The sequence below is a fragment of the Callorhinus ursinus genome, unplaced genomic scaffold (genome assembly GCF_003265705.2).
Source record: "Callorhinus ursinus isolate GAN/ISIS: 27379988/994484 unplaced genomic scaffold, GSC_fseal_2.0 scaffold1, whole genome shotgun sequence".
NCBI lineage: Eukaryota > Metazoa > Chordata > Mammalia > Carnivora > Otariidae > Callorhinus > Callorhinus ursinus.
In genome coordinates, this window is record NW_027397063.1 from 141,062,225 (window position 1) to 141,077,797 (window position 15,573).

At 57.4% G+C, this 15,573-nt stretch overlaps 1 protein-coding gene across 7 annotated transcripts in view; it reads left to right on the forward strand.

Moving 5' to 3' along the window:
- SCN5A (sodium voltage-gated channel alpha subunit 5) overlaps positions 1–15,573 on the forward strand; it is a 97,300-nt gene that overhangs the window by 25,322 nt on the left and 56,405 nt on the right. For 5 of the 7 annotated variants that reach the window (XM_073901874.1, XM_073901868.1, XM_073901884.1 and 2 more), the window contains exons 4-9: positions 860–950; positions 2,258–2,386; positions 8,755–8,846; positions 12,101–12,331; positions 13,882–13,945; positions 15,314–15,455. In XM_073901874.1, coding sequence (XP_073757975.1) covers positions 860–950; positions 2,258–2,386; positions 8,755–8,846; positions 12,101–12,331; positions 13,882–13,945; positions 15,314–15,455 — 749 coding nt within the window. Of the gene's footprint in view, positions 1–859; positions 951–2,257; positions 2,387–8,532; positions 8,625–8,754; positions 8,847–12,100; positions 12,332–13,881; positions 13,946–15,313; positions 15,456–15,573 lie in introns of all 7 variants that reach the window. The other 2 variants (XM_073901877.1, XM_073901891.1) reach the window with 1 other exon arrangement.

The window sequence follows — 15,573 nt, forward strand, 5'->3', positions numbered from 1 at the left end:
GATGCCCCATGCCCTGGGGGTGCAGTCCCCTAGGAGTCAGAGCAGGCCGCTCAGAGGGGGTGCTCCTGCTCAGAAGGGGTGCTCCTACCCAGAAAGGGTGCTCTTGCTCAGAGAGAGCGCTCACTCTGAGGGGGTGCTCCCGCTCAGAGGAGGTGCTCTTGCTCAGAGGAGTACTCCTGCTCAAGGCTGGGCGGGGGGTGCCCCTGCTCAGAGGGGGTGCACCTGCTGAGGAGTTTCTTGAAGGAAGGGGAGGAGGAGAGCATTAGGTGGAGCACGTACAAAGGGCAGGAAACAGTTCGAGGAGCCATGCCTGCATCCTCAGCGTCCGTGTGTCCTGACAAGGTATATAAGTTTGGACAGCAGAACACTCCTTCAGAGAAGTCCTAGGCCAAAGGTGAAAAGCCCTTGGGGAAGCAGGGGAGAGAACTGGGAGCCCCGCCGCCAGGGCTTTTCTCTCTCCCCCAGGAGGTGGGCCCTGAAGAACAATTTCTAAATCCCACCTCCCTCTGCCGGGGCTAAGGACTGCATGCCCACACGGCTGTGGATAAAAATCTCTGTGGTCTGGGGGTCTTCCTCCCTGCCCCCCCTAGGACGGACCCTATGTGGAACTCTGCTAATGGTTTGATGTCAGCTGTCTGGTCCCCCAAAGGGCCTGCTGAGCAGGGCAGGTGTCCGGCTGCAAGTGCCTGGGAGGGGAGAGGTTGGCAGGGCCTGGGCACAGCCCCAGGGTGTCCCCTTGGAGCCCCTGCCTCGTTGATCCGGCAGCACTGGCATGGCATGACACCCGCAAAGGCAGGACCCTCGGGCCGTAGTGGCCTGACCGGCCCACTGCACATGGCTTTCCTTGACCTCCGCGCCACGCTGTTCAGTATGCTCATCATGTGCACCATCCTGACCAACTGCGTGTTTATGGCCCAGCACGACCCTCCACCCTGGACCAAGTATGTCGAGTGAGTATCTTCAGGGCCTCTGTAGCTGGCTCCTCCATCCCTTCCTTTCCATTACATACCCCTGAAGTGGCCCCTGAAGTCACCCCAGAAGTCCCCAGCGGGACTCACCCACCTGGAAGGTCCGTGGCCCAGCCCCTTCCCTCTCTGGCCGCTCCTGGTCCTGCCAGCTTCTTGCCTTGAGCGGTGGCCTCAGGGGCAGAAGCTCTCCAGGTTGGCCAAGTGGGAGATTCCTTCCTGACCCACCCTAAACAGCACTGAGCACATTGAGGAAGGCTCTGAAATAAAATCCTGATAATTTATCGAACACACTTAGTGTGTGCCAGGCGCTGGCGTGGAACAGTAAGCCTCATCTCCTTTGACTGTCCGGGCAGCCCAATTGGGTGGGGACAGCCACTATCCCCCTTTGACAGACAGGAAGCTGGAAACTGGAGGCGCACCTTGTCCAGTAGGGCGTGGCCGGGGGGTGTGGCTGCCGGGCAAGGCCCAGGGCTGTTCCCACTTCACAGCTATCTCTGCTGCCTCCTTGGGGCCATTTGCTCAGTTTCAGAAAACTGCTTCCGGCCCATCCTTCGCAAATGAAAGTACCTTACCCACGAGTTTTAAACAAACCCAATAGGCCCTTGGGGCATTTGGTGCCTGTTTTCAGGGAACCGACGGAATGTCAGGGACAGCCTCTCTTACCAAAGTGGCTCGCCTTGTGGCTCTCTGTGTTTGCCCAGGACCCACAGCATCATCAGTGCTGCGGGGATGACAGTGGGCCACGGTCCCAGCATCTAGGCATCCGCATTCTTCAGGCCACCCCTCCCAGCTTCAGGCGTTAGAACCTCAGCCCCCTTTCCGAGAGCGAGGTAGACAGCTGTACCCACCTACCTATAGGTAGTTGAGAATGGACCATGCTTCCTGTCACTAACTAGCTGCTGAGGACCCACCAGCAAGGGTGAGGGAGTGACATGATCTGAGTGTCCTCACAGGCCACCATATGCCCGTGTGCATGGCCCCTGAGGCTGGGGTGAGGAGAGAAGTCGAGGGTCTTCTTACACCAAGACAAGCAAGAGGGAAAATGGAAAGTTCAGAAGGGCACATGGCGGGCGCTCAGCAATGCTGAGCAAACACGTGCAGAGATGCAGTAATCAGTCCAATGTTTGGCCCAAGGCTCCAGCTCTGCCATGGGGCGTGGCCGAGGGTCCGGTCTGAGGGCTCCTTAAGAGCGGAGCTGTACAGGGCTCATGCATGCATGTGAGGAACCCAGCCAACCTGGCCTGCGGGCTGCAGCCTCCCTGAGAAACCTTGCGGGTCTCTCCCCCTAGGTACACCTTCACTGCCATTTACACCTTTGAGTCTCTGGTCAAGATTCTGGCTCGAGGCTTCTGCCTGCATGCGTTCACCTTCCTCCGGGACCCATGGAACTGGCTGGACTTCAGTGTGATTGTCATGGCGTAAGTACCTTGCTCTCTGTGCCGTCCCGTGCCACGCCAGGCTGTAGTCAGGGACGTGTGCATCATCCCTGGCCCTGGGCCCCCCGCTGCAGTCTGCAAGTGGCTATAGAGCAGCCCACCTTACTGCTATGGCAAGAGGAAGACAGAATGGAGGCCCCCAGCTCCTCCTGGTGGGCCACGGAGGTCAGGCCCAGCTATGGCCCCGTGGCAGCCCTGTGTTCCAGGGACATCATTACGATTCTGGCTTAGCGTCCTCTGCCCTTTCTACCGCGGGAAACCAGTGTTACAGCCCAAAACTTCTGGACCACTGTGAACAATGACCTGGATTCCAAGGTGATTAAGAATGAATCACCGGGAAAGAGAAGGAGCCTGGAGACGTGACCGGGCATCCCCAGGAGCCCATGCCAGGCACACCAGTGCATCCGCTCTCTCCGCTCACGGACTCCACATTTGGCACATTCTAAGGCACCTGGTCACTGACATGATCCAGTGAGGTATCCTGGATGGGGATTCCTTGTCCCCATTTTACAGATGACAAAACAGATGCCAAGGACACCCAAGGAGCCTGCCAGAGAGTGAAAGTGAATATCTCTGGCCTGCTGCCATGCAGGCTGGGGCCCCGCTTCCTTGTCTAGAAAGAGATCCTTGCTGAGGTTGGGTTGAGGCATTCCCCTTGGGATGACTGAGTTCTGTGGCGGGATGCTGTGTTCTGGTGGTGACGACTGATCAGGGTGGGCCTCGTATGCAGGAGTTGTGGCCCGGGCTCAGCCTGCAAACCCAGGATGGGCCCCACACCTTGGCAGGGAGCAGAGCTGGTGAGGGCAGCACTTCTGCCCTTGCAGAGCCTCCTCTCCCTGACTTGTGGAAGGATGGTGTTGGCCTCGGTGGTATCAAAGGTTCAGTTCAGCACCCGCTTTCTAGGATTCTTGGATTCACTGAATCCGCCCGTTCGTGAGTGATGAGGTCTGCTTCACCCTGGACATGAGCAGCCCTAGCTATGCGCTCAGCCACGCTGTGGGGAAGAGAGAGGAGAACGGGCAGCCAGACCCTGATGATGAGCTGCTTTCCAGCTAGATGGTGGTGGTTAGAAAATGCATCAGGATCTCTGTTTCTGGGTGCGCTGCTTGTGAGCTGACTCCAGCCCATTGTTTTACAGGTGGGGTAACTGAGGCTCTGAGAGACGCTGCCACTTGCCCAAAGCCAATGTAGACTTAGGCCTGGGCAGAGCTGAGTAAGCAAGGGAGAGTATAGCAGGAGAGAAGGCAGAGTGGTGGGGGATAGCCCCATGGCCTTGCAGGCCGTGGTGAGAGCCCAGGGTGATGGGAGCCATCGGTGGTTGAGAAGCAGGGAGTAACGTGACCTGAGCTATATATTATAAGTTTGCCCGGCAGCTGGGGGGGGCTATTTTAGTAGCCAGGAGAGAGATGGTGGTGGGGACTAGAGTTTAAGTAGAGAAGCTGAGGGACATGGTCAGATTCTGAATGTACTTTGAGGGTAGGGCTGACAGGAGACCCCCAGGTGGGCTTGGCTTGAGCAGCTGGGTGAACAGGGTTACCGTTCGTTCAAATGGAGGATGAGGGAGGAGCTGGCTGAGGGAGGGAGGCAATCAAGAACCCAGATTGGACTGCATTAAGTTGGAAAGCATCCAGAGTGAGATATGGAGCAGGCAACTGGATATTCCAGTCCGGAGTTCAGGAAAGAGGTCCGAGGTAGAGATATATATTTAGAAGCCATCAGGGTACAGATGAGACTTGCAGCCAGGAGACCGGATGAATGAATCATCTAGAGTGAGCGTGGCCAGAGAAGGGACGGCGCCTGGGGACGGTACCACAGGATGCTCCAACATCTCGAGGTCAGGAAAGAAGGGGTGAGCCAAGGAGCCTGGAGGGCCCCGCCATGGGAGGTGGAGGAAAACCTGGACGGAGGACTATCCTGAAAGCCGGCTGAGGAGCGTGACTCCACTTGAAAGATGCCCTGAGGAGGCTGAAGAAATCCAAGGCACAGTCCATGGCAGTCCGAGACGTGACACCGATGACCTTGACGCAGCTAATGACCGTGACACCACTGATTGCCTTGACCAGACATGGGGGGACAGACCCCTGACTAGACAGGGCTCAAGGGACTGGGGCAAGTATAGACATGCACTTTGCAGGGTTAGCTGTAAACCAGACTGAAAATGGGATGCTGGGGGTGGGGAAGATGGGCAGAGCAGCACCATTCAAGAAGGGAGATGTCTTTGTAAAGGGACACAATCCAGGCGGGAGGGCAGCTTGATGGTGGAGGGGGGTGAGTTGCAGGAGCAAAGCCCTTGAGCTGGCCTGAGGGCTGGTAAGCTAGGGCCCACATGGAGGATTGGCCTTCAGAGCAGGGAAGGCAGAATTTCAGGTGGGTTGGGAAAGTTGGTGATGAAAGAAGAGAATTTCTCTTCTGATTGCTCCTATTTTCTCCACGGTAAGAAGCGTGATCATCAGCTGAGAACACGGAGTAGGGAGGCTCCTATTCTCGAGGAGGGAAGGAGACCTCTCCGTGCAGAGCCAGGACGTTGCACTGACTTCGGAAGGGGGCAGGATTATTATGCCAGGCCTAGGCTCCTGGGTCCCTACAGGAGGGGAGCAGTGCTCCTTGGGCCCCTGGGGGCCTGGTGTCACAGGAAGGGGGCTTTGGCAGGACAGGACACAGCGTCTGTCTGCGTCTGTCCTACCGCCCCATTCTGGAGCCCAAACAGGACTGTGTCACAGCAGTGATGCTCCCAGACCCTGTGTCCCTTGCCTAACAGGAGGTCTCTGGGAGATGCTCTGAATGACCTCAGGCCCTTAGTGAGTCCTGCTGTCTTATCCCAGGAGAGAATCCCTGTCTCGATCCCATGGGATCACACAGGGAACTGCTTCTTCCACTTAGAATCACAGAGCAGGTGTGCCTTCCTCACCGAGGCCTGCCTGCCTGCCTTCGTTCCGTACCAGAAAGAGGGGTGACAAAGCAGAACAGAGCCTCAGAGGCCAGCAGACTATTTCCAAGTTCCTGAGCATCTCAGGGAAATGGCACTCACTTCCCCTGGGGCCACATGGACCCACTGGAATGTCAGGTTTTCTGCCGTGGGCTGGATTGGCCTGGCAGCTTTGACTGGTGGTGGCCCTGCCTTATGAAAACGATGCTGCCCTGGTAATGCGGTGAAATGCATCCTGCTATAGTCAAAATGGCTCCATAACGGGGGGTGGGGGGGTGCTCCTAGAATAATTGAAGGAGCTTTGGGTGGCAGAAATGGTTGATTCGCTGAAACTCCCCATCCTCCATTTTACAGATGGGGAACTGAGGCTCCAAGAGAGCCTACCTCTTGCCCAAATTTGTGGAATGAATCAGCAGCGGTGCTGAAACTAAAACAGGTCCCCTTACTTGAGAGGCGCACCAGGTCTACGGTTTCCACCTGATCCCCCACCCACTCAATGTAGGGGTTGTAGGAGGGTCCGAGTTGCCAGGAGGCCTGCCAGGCAACCCTCCAGCCAGAGTTCTTCCCGGGAGGGCCCCTCCTGGCTGGGCATTACCTGCCCGTTAGCACAGCCTCCCACTTCCTGGGGTTGTTATGGAAACCGAACCTGGAGGGGAAGGGAGGGAGGGCAGAGAGGAGAGGGTGGGCTGTACCTCTGCCCAGCAGCCTAAGAGGCACCGTCTGCATTGAATAGCAGGGCTGCAAGGGAAGATGGGGGTGGAGCAGGAGGAGGTCTGCCCTTCCTCTGGGGTCCTCAGCTTCCAAAAGGGCTTCCCCCCTGCCCTGGGGCTGGTGTGATGGATGGGATGCTCCCTCACCAACCTCTGCTCTTTCGGTGTCAGGCCCGGGGTCCACCAGCCCAGCTGTCTGCCCCTGCCCAGCAGCTTGGCCAGAGCAGAAGGAGTAGAATGGCTTGGAGGAACATTTTGCCAGCCTGACAGGGGCAAAGCTCTACCCCCAACCCAGCCACTGCCGACGCTGGCCCTTTGCCAGTTACAGGGTCTCTGACCACGCATCCCGGGGCCCCAAGAGAGGCCTCATTGGGGATCTAGGGCCTGCACGTGGGAAGCAACCAGGCCAAAGGCTCTGAATCAGGTAAAAGAGCAGCGGTCCCCATGTCACAGCCATGGTCACGGACATGCAGAGCCCCCACCCAGCCCTGCATCTCACCTTTGAGACTTCCTTCTCCTCAGCATTGCTCTCCCACACATGTCCTGACTTCACACATGACCACCAGCCCCACACCTGTTCTCAACCACTCAGCTGGCCTTGCGAGCCTGCTGGGAGCACACACCTTGGGATCTTGGCTCCTCTGCTCAGCACCAGCTGCTGAGGAGGTGGACCATGAATGGAGGGCAAGCCTGAGGGTGTGGGAAGGCAAGTTCTACACGGGGACAGGCAGAGACAGGCAGAATCCAAGCTTCAGACAGGCAGGGCTTCCCTGAAGATGTGAGGGGACAGGCGGGGTCGGTGAGGGACAAGAGAAGCAAGGACAGTTGGTTCCCTCTGATCTGCACAGTGCTCTACTCACTCCCTGTGACCAGAAGAGACAATCTTGAAACCAGTGTCCTGAAAAAGAGAAAATGTTGTCCCAGGCCACACTTATTTGTCCGGCAGCAGGAAATGGGGCCCAGAGCCACCAGCAGGCTGGACCCGTGGCTTGTGTGTGATGGCAACATCAGCAGTGTTGAGGCAGCACCATATCTGGATGGAAAATAAAGCCTGAAAGAAGAATGTGGGACAGAGGTTTGAGGATCTGAGTCATCACAGAGGATGGAATAGCCATTAAAAGTAAAGAGGGAGCTTGGACCAAATTAATAGGTGTATTTGGGCCAGAATAAGGGAGGTGACTTCTACTCCCCATTGGAAGTTTACAAGCTGAAGCGAGTCCAGGGGAAGAACGGAAACCACACCACAAAAAGGATCTGGCGTAGCCAGAAGAAAAAGCTCTGAGAATGTGTCTGCTGACTTCTCATCTCTGAAGGGATGTGGTGAGTAAGGAGGGAGCAAGCATGATCCACAGGGCCCTGTGAAGATGGAAGGGCCCCGTGAGTGGACATGAGGAATCTGGTGTCAGCCCAGTGTCAGTTAGAGCTGGACGAGGCAGGATTCGGCTGACTCCAGGACACTGAGTCCCTTGACATAGCCTACCCACAGCTTGGAAGCAGATTCAGAAGCTCTGAGCAGAGTGGAACGGCCTGGAGGTCCAGACTAACCAACAGAGTGAGTCCAGCTGCATGATTATCCCACCCTTGGCACTTAATCCAGCTTCACTGGTCTGCCGTCCTGGGTCCGATGTCACTCAGACACCAGGTATGACACACCTGGTTAAAAATCAGACATCCTGAGTCCACCAACCTTTGTTAAACATCAGACGCCTTCGCTTAAATGTCAGATACCCTGGATGTGAAATCTTTGGTTAAATATCACAAGTCACTTGCCACTGTCCCGATGGTCCTGGTCACACACTGTCCACGCAGCTCTTAGACATCCTGGTCACGTGGCCCATCCACGCACATCCTCACACTCTGCTTGGGCAGTCCTCTGCCCCCCAGAGATGGACTCCTTCCTCCTGTGACTGTGAAGACCACGGATGGATGACTGTCTGAGTTGTAGGTTGGAACGTCTCGGCCATTCAGCCCTGCTGAGTGTCACTCGGGCCCAAGCAGACCTAGAGGGCTGCTCACTCCTGAGGTCCCTCCTCCTGGGAAGACCCAGGGCCATCCTTGGGGGTCTCCGGAGGTCTTGGGATGAGACTGAGGGGGAGTCGGCCCTCGGAGACCTAGCTGCGCCTCCATGAGGGTCTCAACCAGGGCTTGAGGGTCCACAGATCAGGGCAGCCAGGAACGAGCTGATCACAGACGACAGAAGATGCAGAGCAAAGCTGGGACCAGAATCCCCCTTGGCTCCTCTGTCACCCGGCCATCAGGAGCACCTCGCTGAGAGAGTCGCCTCCCGAGTGGGGGCTTCCTATGTGGACATCCTTAAATCATCTCGCCAAGGGTCTGGTGTCAGGAGGGTGGAGAGGAGGAAGAGAACCCAAGGGAGCCCTGGGCCATCCGCAGCCCTCCCTGTGGGAGCGGGAGAAGGGAGTGGGTGGGTCGGGGAGGGCCGGCTGAGGTGCTGCGTTGTAATTCCCAATAACTGTGGTTTGATTCTGCAGGTATGTATCAGAAAATATAAAACTAGGCAATTTGTCGGCTCTTCGAACTTTCAGAGTCCTGAGAGCTCTAAAAACTATTTCAGTTATCCCAGGTAAGATGCCCAGATTTGCCTCTCAGATCTCAGCTACAAGTGACTCTCTCTCTGTCTCCCCTCCCCCCCAATCTTGTGTCTCCTACTGGCGTGTTGTCACTGTGTCGTGTGTGACTTTCCCTTGTTACAGATACACAACTGAATTTGTGGACCTGGGCAATGTCTCAGCTTTACGTACCTTCCGAGTCCTCCGGGCCCTGAAAACTATATCAGTCATTTCAGGTGAAAAATCAGGTTAAACGCCAAGGCTGGAGGGACACACTCAGGCCTTCCCAGCCAGCTGGGCCCAAGGCGACCCTTGGGAAGGCCCCTCCGAATGTGCCTGTCACCAGAATACCTTTCCCAGAGCTTGGCTGTGGGGGCTGTCAGCGGCGGACACGGCTGTCCCCTCAGAGCCTCATGAGGGGCTTCGGGCTGTCCCCCCATCAAAGCCCACCCTCACAGACGCCGGGGGGCACACAGCTCCCATGGCAGGTCCTGGATTGAACCCCAAATTCTTCCCAAGATGGTGAGGTCCTTCCCAAACCGAACTCAGCACTTTGAATAGCTAAAAGCTTGTATGTGAATTGCTTCAGCTAGAAGCATCATCCTCCAATAAGGAAACCAAAGAACTGAGTTTGAGGGAAACCACACGCGCACGCACACACGCCCAGAATAAAAAAGGGAAACTCGGGCTGAGCGCCCAGTCCCTGCATTGTTCCCCCTCTGGTAACAAAGGCACAGCCTCCTTTTGTGATACAGAGTGTACTCTGCGGACAGGTGTCATCGGGCCTTGGCGTCTACCAGCCCTCACTGCATGGTGCGGTAGAGGTGTAGCGGACCGTGCATGGTAGCCTCAGGAAGCAATTCTCCTTGACAGATGTTGGCAATTGCACCCGGGAAGTCTAAGCTCGGACGGCCTCTCTAGAAAGCCGGCCTACCCCCATCCATCCAGGAAAGCTCTCAAAAGGCTTATGATGATTTCACAGCCCACAGGGCAGTGCCCGGGGGTTCCTTCCAGAGCCTTTTCTGAATGCAGCCACACTCAGAACTGGAGAAGGCACTTCTTTTAAGAAGGCAGCAGGAGACAGGCTGTATGCCACGGATCTGGGGAAGTGTCAGAGCTGAGGGAAGAGTTCAGTGAAGCAGATCGTTACATCCACTCCTGACTTGGAAAGCCGTAGGTCCTGGGCCCTTGATCGCCATGATCTCCCCAGGAAGGCAAGGGCCCTGCTCTGAGCTCCTTGGAGGAGTTCAGACTCTCCCTTGGTGGGCTTAATTATAAGAGGAACCCCATCCACTTACGCCATGTTCAAACTGAGCCTCGGAATGTACCTCCTGGCCTCTGAACCCCATAGGATGTGCTCCCCACAAGTGGCCCAGACCCCTGTTAAGAGCCAGTAGCAAGTGGGGCGGTCTGCCCCCAGTATAGCGAGTCACCGCCATTGAGACAGGCATTGTCACTGGCCTGGGTGCGCGCATACATGCTTAGAAGCCTCAGGGTCTATCCTCTAGGGTCCCGGGAACAACCTCACCTCATCCACCCACAAGATTAGAGAAGCACACTGACCACAGCAGTTGAGAAAAGGCATGTTCCAGTCTGCTTTATAAAAAAGGCTAGCAAAGGAAAATATTCCTCAGTCCTGGAGTAAAGGAGGAAGCCTGCCAGCCTCAACCCAGGCCCACTGGATCTCTTCAGAGCTGCCAGCAACCCAGTGAGGAAGCAGACAGCAGACCCGGAAAGTGGTCATTAGAAAAATACTGTGGTCAGCATTATGGAAGTCTCCCCGGAGGAGGTGTCCCCTGAGCTGAGGCTTAAAGAGCCTTGGCCCTCTCCAGACCTCGGTCTCCTCTCCCACAAAACGGGAATGAAATCCAAGTGGTTGGTTTCCAAGGGCTCTTCACCCAACCTGTTAGAACTTCAGTGGCGGGAGAGTTTCCCAGCTGATGCCCAGGACCCTTCCCTTCTTGGGTCTTTTCAGAAAGAATCCTGTTAACTTCACTGGACTCATTCTTGCCAGAAGTGAACTCTGTCATCAATATGAGAAATATCTAAAGGACTGGATCTGTGCTCACCAACTGATTGTCCCCCTGGACGCTATGTCCACAGGCCAGGAAGTGATTCGCTGGGCCTTGAACTGGATGCTAGTTGAGGCAGAGTCTGCTGCCCACCACCTCTTGCCCTGTGTTCCCTGCCACATACAGTATGGGCAGGGTCTCCAGGCCTGGTGAGCAGAACCAGAGTGGGCTCCCTGAGGGGGTCCTAGAAGCTCTGCTAGAGATGAGGTGTGCTGGGCTACAGAATGGGGATCCCACCGACACCACCACTTCAGGCCCAGACCCCTGCAGGGTCCACGCCTGCCCAGGGCAGTTGCCAACATCTGCCGGGACGATTCCCACAGAGCACGCTGAGTGCCTCTGAGCTGCGGGCAGGCAGCAGCGCTGGTGACACAGTGGGGGACTTCCTCCCCACCTCCCGTGGTTGCCCATCGCTGCCTCCCTGTCTCGAGGTCATGGGCACAGAGCTGTGGGCACGGCCACCACGGGTGCTCCTAACACATTAACCAGCTGGACGATGGATGGATGGATGGAGCTTAATCTGAGATCTGGCCGCTTTGATGGGTGGGGGGAGTGGGGGCGGGAAGCTGGGCTCTGCTGCTGGCAGAGAAGCCCCCTCACTCCGGATGCTCTGCTCAAACTTGTCGTAGGACAGTAGCTCAGTGTCAGACCAAAGGCGTCTACACGTGCTTTTCTGTCACTTTCGCTTTGTGGTGCTGGCTTCTGCAGGGAGCTGGGCCGTGCGACTAACACATCACGGCCTCTTGGCTTTGGGGAATGGGATGGAAGGGGATGGGTCCCGGAGGGACAGGGCAGGGGAGAAAAAGGCAAAACAGGTCAAGCCCTCCCCTGCCCTTGAAGTTTTTCCAAAAGTGGGGCCCTAGCCAGAATAGACCCTTTAGGACATTACCCACCATGACCTTGCCAGACCTCCTGATAGCCCCCCAACCCCCAAGCACACACCAGAGTCCTCGACCAGGAATGGCTTGTGTCTCCCCATCTCCAGGATCAAGGCAGACCCTCTCCCATTGCCCTGGAATGGGCCTGGACCTCAGTGTCCTTCCCACAGGTTACATTTAAAGGCATGCCTTGGGACCAGCCAGACGGCGACAGGCTTTGAGTGTTTTCTTCCTCAGGAAGCCAGCATTTCCCATACCCATTTCATATATGTGGCTAGTGGAGGGCGAAGAGGCCTGGGCCCTTCTGAAAATACATGGCCAGACCGGACCTCTGCCCTTGGAGGAATGAGGACAGAATCTCAGTAATGGAGAAAATGGGAGCTTTGGTCTGAAAAGCCCGAGAGAAAAGGCCTCCTTCACCTGCCCCCACCTCATGGTTGCCCACCTGGCCCAGCACCCCCTCAGGCCTGGCCCCCACCCAGTGGAGCAGGGAGCACAGGACCTGTGCATGACCCCCCTGCTCGTTCTTGTCTTCCCCAGGTCTGAAGACCATCGTGGGGGCCCTGATCCAGTCTGTGAAGAAGCTGGCCGATGTGATGGTCCTCACGGTCTTCTGCCTCAGCGTCTTTGCCCTCATCGGCCTGCAGCTCTTCATGGGCAACCTGAGGCACAAGTGTGTCCGCAACTTCACGGCACTCAACGACACCAATGGCTCTGTGGAGGCCGACGGCCTGGTCTGGGAGTCCCTGGACCTCTACCTCAGCGACCCAGGTGCAGGCTCACTGTGTGGCCCCGAGCAGGGCTTTATGAGGCCACGCGGGCCTCACCAGAGGGCAGATCTGCCCCCAACGGCCATTCCAGCCCTACCCGGGGCCCTGGAGACCCAGAGGTGTGCTCGGGGACCCCAGCCCCTGCTCTTTGGAACTCCAGGAAAGGACAAAGGGGAGGGGGCTTTGGGCCTGCCCCCACGACTTCTCAGGCTAGGTGGCCAGACACTTCGGGAACAGGAAGGATGGACTTAGCCAGAAAGGCACACAAGGAACGGCAGCTGCCGTGGCTAGAGGCGGGGACAGACCCTAGAGAATCGGGCATGGGGAGAAGACCAGCTTGCCTGCCCAGAAAGGAGTGTCAGCTGGAGAAAGGATGGGACACGGGGCTGGGGTAGTTTGTGAGGCTTCAGAACGAAGGCCCCCACCTGCGTGGCACGGGATGTTTCAGTCGACTTTGGTGTTTCTTGCCAGGATGTTAATTCCATGCGCGTGCCCCCCAAAGCCCCGAGAGAGGGTCAGAACTAGCTCAGTGATTATACAAAATCACATGAACCCCTCCTGTCATTTCACAGATACGTGGTTTTCTCTTGTCCAGGCTGATGGCCAGCACCTCTCTTAACTAGTACCATCAGTCTGGTTCAAAGGTAGACACCGGTGCAAGGCCAGATTCCAGGCCACAAGGACCTCCAGGGACATTCTGAAGTTAGGGCCTCTTCCCTACACCAGCAGCCCACTTTGGAGAAAGAAACAGACCACAACTCACTGACTCAATTCGCTTATGGTTCAGCTGTGGCCAAATAGCAATGGTTCTAAAACTTCCATGTGTACCAGTCACCTGGAGGGCTCCAGAAAGCCCACACTGCTGGGCGGCAACCCCAGGGGTTCCTGAGTCAGTAGATCTGGGGCGGCACTCGGGAAGTTACCTTTCTCACCGGGTCCCAGTTGATGCCTGCTGCTGCTGGCCTGGGGACCACAGTTTGAGAACTAAGGTGGGTAGTGGTGGGGGATGGGGGCTGACAGATGGCCAGAGGGGAGAGGACAGGACTGGGTGTCCCATATGTCACCTGGTCCAGCCCCAGCCCTGTCTGAGCAGACCACGGTATTGCCACAGTGACTGTAGCTTGTATCGCTTGCACGAAGAAGTGGACCCAGACGGAGCTGAGCAGTAGCCTGCCAAGACCATGCCGTGGCTCATAGCTGAGCTGGGTCTCTGCCCAGACCCCTGCCTCCTGGTTCAGGGCCTCTCTTGGCCCAGGCTGTCCTCCTGAGTAGCTTGGGGCAGGGCACAGAGGCTCCCTGTGGGGACTTCCTGAGTGTTCTGGGAGTCTGGGGGATGCTAGCAGCTGAACATCTGATGAGGAGTAGGAAGCAGGCCAGAGAAGCAGCTGGAATTGCCTCAGGCCTGGCCAGGCGGAGGGTAGGGGCCAGGGCAGGGCCAGAGAAGAGACCACCAGTGGCGTCTCTACCTCCCCAGAGCCCTGGGCACCATGCGGGAACCCCGGGAGTCTGGGCCACACACATGCCCTTCACGGTCGGTTTTTCCTCTTTCAGGAAATTACTTGCTGAAGAACGGCACCTCCGATGTGTTACTGTGTGGGAACAGCTCTGATGCCGGGTATGTGGCACCCGCCCCCCCAGGGCCACCTCACCCAGCAGGGGTGAGGTGAGGTGAGGCGAGGGCGGCAGGGGAGGGCCACCACCCGGTGCTTTCTCAACTGACTGTGCTTTCAGTTTATGCCCTTGACCCCAAGCCTTCCCCTGCCTCTGTTCCCTGCTAGGCCCCTGGCATCTTGTCCACTCCACCCCCACCACAGCGGAGACAGCTCTGACGTGGTGAAGGAATGAGGGCTCAGATCTGCAGGGAGGGCGAACAGAGCGCACAGGGCCTCCTGCCAGCCCAACCCTGGCTCCGTTCCTTTGCAGAAGCCCCCCAGGGCTGCCCCCTCCCCCTCCAGTCTTCACTTCCTCCCTACCCATCTGTCCACTGGGTCAGGAGTGAGTATGGCTTCCCCCAGCAGCCTAGACTCTCCTCCAGGGCAAGCAGAGCCTGCACCTGCAGCCCGAGTGTGGTGCCCAGAGATGCCCCATAACCACATGCGGCTCCCAGGGCCCCGGGGCCTGTGCGTAAAGGGTCTGGATCAGTGTGACCGTGCCACAGTTGTTAGGGGCAGGGCAGGCTCACCTGGTGAGGGAGGGGCTCTGTGGGGCTACAGTCCCACATCTCTCGGTATGAGGTTCCAGCCCTTCTTGTCACTAAAGAGATTGGAGGGTCTTAGGACATGAGCAAGGCACAGAGGCTGCGTCCTCCCACTTGCCGAGTCCCCTGCCCCCCACCTTCTGTCTCTCACACTCATGAATCCAGCCCAGTGGTCCATCTTTGGGGGAGAGGCTGTTCCATCCAGCTCTGGGAACCATCAGTCTGCCTCAGTCTGCCTGTGTGCACAGTCATGCAAATGGGCACGTTCTCCAGACGTGGCCAGACCCCAGCCCGTCCACCCAGCATCGTCCCTCAGCCCCACGGCCTGGCATTTGCCCTGGGCTCCCTGCTCTTCAGCTCCATGCTGTTCAACCAAGCCTCGCTGCCCTCCCTCCACTGCCTGTCAGCTCTGTGCCCATCTCCCTGTGGGGTAGGCAGCCAGAGGAAAAGACTGTGAGCCAGGCCCTTGGCACTTCCTCTGTGAGGGCAGAGGCAACTCACATATCAGTGGGGATGGGTATCATGTGGGCAGAAGGGAGCTGGACTTAGGCCTAGCTGAATACAGGTGGGTAGAGAAAAGGCGAAGACCATGTCCCAGGCGGGCGGCACGGCATGAAAAGTCATGGCAGCAGGACCAGCAGCGTGGCCCTAAGTTGGTGAAACTCAGCCTCATGAAGCCGTGGGGCATAGCTGGGCTGCCCAGGGAGATGAGTCAGGCCCAGGGAGCCTCTCGGGTTGGGGGGAGGGGCTCACAGCATGGGACAGAGTCTGTGTGTCTGACTGCAGGACATGTCCCGAGGGTTACCGGTGCCTAAAGGCAGGGGACAACCCTGATCACGGCTACACCAGCTTCGACTCCTTCGCCTGGGCCTTCCTTGCGCTCTTCCGCCTAATGACGCAGGACTGCTGGGAGCGCCTCTACCAGCAGGTACATGGGTGCCCAGGCAGAGGAGGAACACCAGGAACAGGCTAGGGACCCGCATCAAGGACCAGGATGCACAGGTGAATTAGCCAGAAGTGGCCCCAGCAGCTTCTCTGCTGGCAAG